The sequence below is a fragment of the Bidens hawaiensis genome, unplaced genomic scaffold (assembly GCF_021521415.1).
Source record: "Bidens hawaiensis isolate Kalapana, Puna unplaced genomic scaffold, B.hawaiensis_p1.1 tig00000097_1, whole genome shotgun sequence".
Classification (NCBI taxonomy): Eukaryota; Viridiplantae; Streptophyta; class Magnoliopsida; order Asterales; family Asteraceae; genus Bidens; species Bidens hawaiensis.
In genome coordinates, this window is record NW_027491017.1 from 2622642 (window position 1) to 2630604 (window position 7963).

Consider the following 7963-nt stretch of genomic DNA (forward strand, 5'->3'; position numbering starts at 1 on the left):
CTCCATTGAGGCTAGTATTGTATAAACGATTGTCGGTCCTTGTCAACTTCATCATGAATGGTTTAACTTAACTGCAAATATGAGTTTCGTTTTAAGGGGACCCTTTCACGCAAGCTCCAAGATCCGGGAACGCCAATAATACCTATTCAAGTGAGTGATTTTAAAATAGCAATATCGTTATTAGATCTTGGAGCAGGGGGAATATTCTTCCGGCAAACTTATATAACCAATATGATTTTGGTCCACAATGAAAAGCCGACACCACCATGGTGTTAACTGACTTGACTCTCAAACTTCCTAAAGAAATAGTTACTGATGTAATTGTTACGAGTGAGGACTTTTATTACCCAACCAAGTTTTTGATTCTAAATTATGTAACAGTTAACTATAAACGATAACCAAATGTGATTCTCGGCCGAGCCTTTTGGCAAATGCAAATGCTAAAATAAACTACATAACTGGGACAATCGATATGACATTCGGGAATAAGAACTTTCGCTTAATTTTATAATCCAATATTTCTAACCCTCTAGTTGGTGATGAATGATTTATGGCAGAACTGTTAATGCGTTGAATCCTCGTCAAAATGAGGAGGATACCACAGAAGAAGGGTGTGTTGTCTGTGACAGCACATATGTTTCAGCAGATGCTATTGAAGATTAGGGCTTACTTTCCCAAAAAAACACTAGGGTTATTATTAGTTACGGACTTGCCAAAAACAACCGAGAAAACTATTACCAAATAATCCATTTTATAATTAAAAGGTTAATATAATAATGATAATAATAATAATAATAATAATAATAAAATAAAATAAAATGGAGGTCACGAAGTTACATACATGTATCTCATTCGAGTTACATGTATGAATGTAGGTTATGAGTTGCATATAGAGTTGGCAATTTTTGACACGGACCTGTTACGGGTCACCACCCACCCAGCTTTTTTGCTCGGTAATGAATTTTTTCTGAAAACATAAACAAAAAGTATATGTATTGAGTTCTACCCATCCAAATTATTGTTCAAAATCCTTTGGCCCACCCACATTATATGTTCAAGATCCGCCACTGCCTGTTAACACGACACGTGTATTAACAGGTTTGAGTTTGAGTTTAGCTTAACCGGTTTCGTGTCTTAAGCAGGTCAACCTGTTTAAATTCGTGTCCTAACAGGTAAAACACTTGCTAAGCGGTTATTAACCTGCTTAAACAGGCCAACCTGTGTAGTAACTTACATGTATGTAACTCGCTAACTGCATATAGTTTTTAATTTTTTTTCCTATTATTTTGGAAAGATTAGTAAGATATGAAAAGATGTAAAAATGTAAAAGGTTAAAACATTGATTGGCTGGTAGTGTTTTTCTCGGTTTTCTCGTACTTTTGTCGTTTTCACATGATCCCTTACCTATTAGTTAGTGCCTGAACTTTGTTCGACTAACGAATTTTCAACAGGCTGATGATAAGGAATGTGAGGAGACTATACAACTTTCTGATCACAGTGATGATGATGGTAAGAGGCATTTTCCGTGATTTTGGGATTGTAATGCGCAATTATAAAATAAAAAAAAACACAAATCACTCATTAAGAAGTAGTGGATGATATATTTTATTTGAATTTAATAAGTTGAAAACTCTAAATGCTTTTGTGTAGGTGCATCAAACTTTGCTAATATGTTTATGAAAAAGATGGAGGAAGATGCAAGGCAAAACGATACGCCTTACATTAATCCTTGTCAAGGGCAAAAAGTGAAGTCAAAGAGTCAACTTTTGGGTGAGAAACAGATAATCGTTGATGATGATACCAAAGATGGTGATTCTACTATAAGTTTCTCAGAGTAAGAAAATTATCTTTCATTTTTATTTGTGTCTTATCATCATGAACTTATAAGTTATAACTGGTTTGTTTGCAGGCCAAACTCTTCTCCTCAAGATCCACCCTCGAGAAATTTAAGGCCTAGATCTGTAAGTTTATTCCATTATACTTTCGTGATATTTATAATTTCACACTCGTGCTTACTTTGCTTATTTATATTAGTGGATGTGGACCCTTTGCAGAAATTTATGGCAAATTTGGATCCAAGGTAAATTGGTCTTATTATTTCATGGTTAATAATCGTTTAATTTAATCATATTTAAATTTCAGCATGGAAGACGTGAAAATCTATTACCCATCAAGGTAAGATATAACTGTCCTTTGTTCATGTTGGATGATTTAACATTTCATGGAATCCTTCACTTTCAACTGTAATTTGCAGGGATGATTCTGATTCAGTTGAAGTTAGTTATGCTGACATTGCATGTCTTGCTCCTGAAGCATATATATCATCTGTTATAATGAATTTTTACATTCGGTTAGTGCTTTGTTGTGCTATAGTTTCATTTACTTTGGCATCTTTTGAGACCCTTAAACATGGCTGCCAAAACTTTTGTTTGATAGTTAGATTTTGTCTGTTTTAATAGATGTCTTCAGCAGTCATCATCTTCATCTGAGAGTGCAACGGGCAATTTTCATTTTTTTACTACATATTTTTGTAACAAGCTGGAAAAGGTATATCACATTCCAATTTGTTTATGTTCGTTTAGATAATAAACGAACAAACGAATATGAACAAAACCTTTTTGGTTCCTTTAGTTAAACGAACAAACATGAACACATGTCCTGTTCGTTCATTTATGTTCATGAACATTCATTTACTTTTGTTTATGTTGTTTATTAAGTTCGAACATTTACTTCCGTTAGTATATTCTTTTGGATTTGTTAGGCCCATTACGATATAGTGTAGTTTTATGAAATTAAAATATCATAAATTACAATTTAGTCTGATTTTATTAAACTCTTAGGTCATACACGTTATAAATATTTACTTTAATTGGTGTTAGCCCAGTTATGTCCGTTCATATATGTTGAGTTATGTTTTATACGTTTACATTTGTGAACCGCTCATTTATACTATTAACAAACAACCAAAAACAGACACATACATGTTCATTTTCTTAACAAATGAATACGAACAAGAAAACCTGTTCGTTTAACTGTTTGTGTTTGATCGTTTGTTCGGTTAAGGTTAAACGAAAGAACACGAGCATGCTCTGTTTGTATCTTTTTGGTATGTTTACAGGCCTACATATGTACTTTTAATTGGTGCTAGCTCAGTAACGCCCGTTCATCTTTGTCCAGTTATGTTCGTTCGTATATGTTCGTGAACCGTTTGTTTATATGAACGTAAATGGGCACGCTCATTTTTTTTAGCGAACACGAACAAGAAAACCTTGTCCGTGTTCGATCATTTGTTCGGTTAAAGTCAAACAAACGAACACAAACATGCTCATTTACAGGCTTACATATTAAAATATAAACTATAATCCAACTGAGATTGTATGTATATAGAAGTTTCTTAACAATACTTGCTTTTTAGTTTTAAATTTATAAATGACTAATAAGTAATTTTTCTATTTTGGATAGCTGAGCTACAAGGAAGACTCGTTTCTCAAGTTTCGAAAATGGTGGAAAGGCGTTAATATATTTGAGAAAGCCTATATTTTTCTACCTGTGCATGAAGAGTAAGCTTTTAAATTTGCATAAATATTCACGATGCTACTTGTCATGTTCCTAGTATTATTATTAACGATTAGCATCGTTGCTAGCAGTTCTCTTGAAATCTGTGGTTGTTGGCGCTTGAATATTTGGAATGTTTGATGTGGATACATTAAATACTCAAAAAGTGAGATGATGTAGTTATTATTAGTACCACACGCGACATATATTTCAGATATATATATATATATATATATTAATTTTAATTTTAATTTGCAGTGCTCATTGGAGCCTAGTGATCATATGTTTCCCTGACAAGGAAGATGAAATGGATCCAATTTTGCTTCATTTGGACTCTCTTGAATTACATGATAGCATGTCACTTTTTAACAACATTAAAAGGTATAATAATTACGTCTGTCAACCAAATTGCATGATTATAGATAACACAACTTGTGCTTGATGTATAAAAATTATATAATTATAGATTTCTAAAAGAAGAATGGAGCTACTTAAGAAAATCAGAATCTTTTGTAAATATCACCGTTCCAAACGAGATATGGGAAAATCTTGACTGTAGATTGGATCACAAAATTGTTACGGTAAACATTCTTATAAATCTGGTTTCATCGTTATTCGTGACTTATTAATTATATCATCAGTTTTTATTTATTATTTATTATTTATTATTTATTATTTATAATTCTTTCAATCAGGTTCCACAGCAGAAGAATGAATATGATTGCGGGCTTTTTGTTTTGTTTTATATGGAACGGTTCATCAAAGACGCCCTAGAGAGGTTCACAAAGAAACATATATCAATGGTACATATCTTCACCTCTCTCTTTAAATGGTTGACTACTTGACTTGATCTATAGCCGATTCTAGGGGTGACAGCCATGACCAGTTTTTCAAAGAAAAAGGAAATTTAATTGTTTTGGGTAATAAAAGAATTTCCATTTGGGTCAATTTGGATCCATTAAAAATAACATTAGGTCAATCTGACTCTACTAAAATTATCTTCAAAACGGTTCATTCTTATAAAACTTGCCAATTTAAAACGTGTCTAAAGGGGCCAGCACTCCATGATCATTGTTTGTTGCCACCAGCACCAGCACCAGCACCAGCACCAGCACCAGCACCTAGGGGTGTGGATAAAACCCAAAAAACTGATACATAACAAGTTGGTTTTCTGTTTCCACGAAAACTGAATTTCCGATTGGATTTTGTTTTTGCATGTAGTTAAAACTGAATCGAACTGAATATATGAATCTTCATTTTTATTTTAAATGTTAAGTAATTTATAAAAATTTAATAAATATTTTTAATCAAAGTATCTAAGCCCATTAGTATATCAGTCAATTAGTCATTAGCTAACCAGAAAATTTAAGCCTATAGTTTTAAGCCCAAGTTTATTATTTTGGTCAAATATTTTTCAGCCCAAAATTCCAAGCCCAAATGGTAAAGAGGGAAATTGAACGGTTCTCAAAAACTGAAATTTCGGTTTTTGGTTTGTTTGAGCCCAAAATCGACCCATGCACCCCACTTTCCCCACTAGTCACCCTAAAAAGAAGATACATGCTAACCCATTGACACGAGTCCATGGTAAGACCTTGTTTTGACCCGACCAAACTGATAATTCTTTTAAACGGTCCGCTTTGACCCATTTAGCGATTGACCTGCAGACGTAGTCAATTCTATTTTTCTTTCAAGTTTACTTCATGTTATGTCAATAACTATAACTCACTTGCTGGTTGGTATGTATCAGTTTTAGCAGGCGATGGTTTAGGCCTCGACAAGCATCTAACTTGAGATCTAAAATCTTTGATCTACTTGTGGAAGAGTTCAAGAAAGCCAAAGAATGTTAAACTAGAGTTCAAAGGTTATGGTACATTTTGGTAAAAAGGCTGTCTTTAGTTGTATCTATGTATGTATCTGTAGGATTAGCAAAATGACTAAAAGGGTAAGCAATGGGTTGAAACAGAGTTGCTTCACCCCTCAAAAGGAAACAAAGAATCCATGCTATTTGTTATGTATGTTCCTGGCCAGTTAATAGTATCTGATTTTGAGTTATTAGTTTTTATTATAGTTATCTAACTATCTATATAATTGCATACCATAAAATCCTACGTGTCGCTCTCACGTTGCTCCTCACCCTTCTTCAAACCACCAGATTGTTTGATTTATAAATGGTGAAATTTTATTGATTTAACCCGGTTTGACCCGAATAGCCTCGCGGGTCATAATATCTTCTTAACCCTTTTCCCTCTCCTAAAACTAAAACCCAAACGCCGTTCCTCCTCCTAACCCTAGCTATAGATTCTGGTCTTATTTTTTCTGCTCAATTTGGATTTAAACTGACAAGACTATTGTTCGACTGCTCAATTGGGGCTGCTCTTGATAGGCAATATCATCATCATCATCATCTCACTCGACAAGTATTATCACTCTTTCGTCAGGCTCTACGATATTATTTTGATTTCAAGATTATGTGATATCAATAGAGATGGTATTAGGGGCTGTTTGGCAAATATTGAATCCATTAAGTGCTGAATTAATAAGAGGTTTGAATTGTTAAGAGCCTCTGAACTAGTAAGTGCTGAACCAGCTAAGTCTGTTTGGTTGAACCTCTGAATAACTATGCAAAATGACTATTTTATCCCTCTGAACTATTTCGTGTTGAATGAAATGTATTTGTTTAGACCAAACTTTAAATTATAACCAACTAAAATACATCTTAAAACAAACTTTCATTATAGCCAACCAAAATACATCTTAAAAGCTAGTAGGAAACCCGTGCGATTCAACGAGGACGCGGTCGATATCGAGTCAGTTCGTTAAAGTGAGAAAAACCGGAATATATATATACACACACACACTTAACGGTATTAAGTTGGTAATTCATAGGTCCTGCCGGGAGTCGAACCCAGGCCACTGGATTAAATCCAGAGTGCTAACCACTACACCATATGTAAGGCCCCGGTCCCGGTGCCCTACTTTGGACGTTGGATTTACTTATAAACACAGTTCTAAAAATCAGAGTTAATTAAAACTTTTGCGGAATAATAATAATAGTCAACCATTCATTACAAACATCCTAACTTGTCTTTTAAAAACTTAACATAACATATAATATCAACATCATAACAGATCTTCAGATGCCAGTCTCTTCCAATCCTGCCCTGTGTCTTTCTCAAGCCAGCTGTCTCAGTCGATTAACCTGCGTGCATACTAAAAGTCAGCTACGCTGAGTGAGTTCTAGTTAATCAGACGACAATACATTCACATACTTACATATTCACCCGAAGGTACATACCTTCATATTTACTTACATACTTACGTACTTTCATTCTTTCTTTCATACTTACATACATACTTCCATTCATACACATACGTTTTAAGAGGATTCCGCCCTATAACCTTCGCCGATATTATTACGGTCGGTTCCCTACGTTCGCCGATATTATTAGGGTCGGTACCCTACGTTTGCCGATATTATTAGGGTCGGTTCCCTACGTTCGCCGATATTATTAGGGTCGGTTCCCTACGTTCGCCGATATTATTAGGATCGGTTCCCTTTTCTAACTATACCTTCCATACCTTTCTACACATTCATAATTATAACTTCCATACGTTTGTACATCATTTTATACATCATATATATATATATCATATCTTTAAACTATCCATTGTCGGTACATGCAATATCCGGAGATCGTTCACGCATCGTCAAACATTCATTCATACATAAGTCATATAAGACATACACTTACCACTCAAGGTAAGTGTATTAACTAATCACATCGAGTATGCACATAGCCCCGAAAACATAACAAGGAATGGGCTAGAAACTCACCTGAATGCGGTTACGTTCACCGTTAATAGTTATTCCCTTCTTTTGCTGTGCACGACTAACTGTATAACAATTATACGTATCAATTAACTATCACTACCCTTATCTCATTTCTAATTTAACTATAACCCTCAACGAACGGGGGTTTGGGGGCAGCACCCCTGGAAGCGGGGTTCTAGGGGCGGCAGCCCCTAGCGGGGTCCAAGGGGCAGAGCCCCTGGCTGGGGTTAAACTGCCAGGTCAGCTTAGAAAAATTTTATTTCCATTAACTGTCGTAACACATTTTCCATTAGAATTCTAATTTATATTTTATTTGCTAACTCAAAAGTTTGAGGGCTTCTTTGTAAATAATCCATTCTATTACAAGTCAAGGGACCTTTCTGTCATTCTTTTAAACTTTAGTTCGTTATCCAGTTCTTTAACGAATGGGGTCATTCGTTACTTCTTGACTTTATAACGAGTTGAACCTTTGTAACGAACTGGTCTGTATAATGAATTGAATCTTATAACGAACCAGTCCTCATAACGAATTGGACCTTATAACGAATTGGGGGTTCATTCGTCAGTTCTCCGTTA

The 7963-nt window shown here is 34.7% G+C and overlaps 1 protein-coding gene across 1 annotated transcript; it reads left to right on the forward strand.

The window, feature by feature from the left end:
* The first annotated feature begins 266 nt into the window (after window positions 1–266).
* LOC143560148 (ubiquitin-like-specific protease 1D) lies at window positions 267–4466 on the forward strand. The gene is made up of 12 exons (XM_077048538.1): window positions 267–317; window positions 1452–1509; window positions 1651–1834; window positions 1910–2080; window positions 2143–2175; window positions 2255–2350; window positions 2460–2547; window positions 3463–3560; window positions 3814–3936; window positions 4022–4136; window positions 4251–4358; window positions 4413–4466. Exons 1-12 carry the CDS (start codon window positions 267–269, stop codon window positions 4464–4466), a joined length of 1179 nt encoding a protein of 392 aa, XP_076904653.1.
* Window positions 4467–7963: the final 3497 nt, after the last annotated feature.

What these genes read in the sequence shown, in the direction of transcription:
- LOC143560148 (XM_077048538.1), top strand. Translation starts at nt 267, where the DNA reads ATGGTGTTAACTGACTTGACTCTCAAACTTCCTAAAGAAATAGTTACT. An exon ending in TCTACTATAAGTTTCTCAGA is followed by an intron (nt 1,835 to 1,909) that starts GTAAGAAAATTA and finishes GTTTGTTTGCAG; the next exon opens with GCCAAACTCTTCTCCTCAAG. An exon ending in CTTTTTAACAACATTAAAAG is followed by an intron (nt 3,937 to 4,021) that starts GTATAATAATTA and finishes ATATAATTATAG; the next exon opens with ATTTCTAAAAGAAGAATGGA.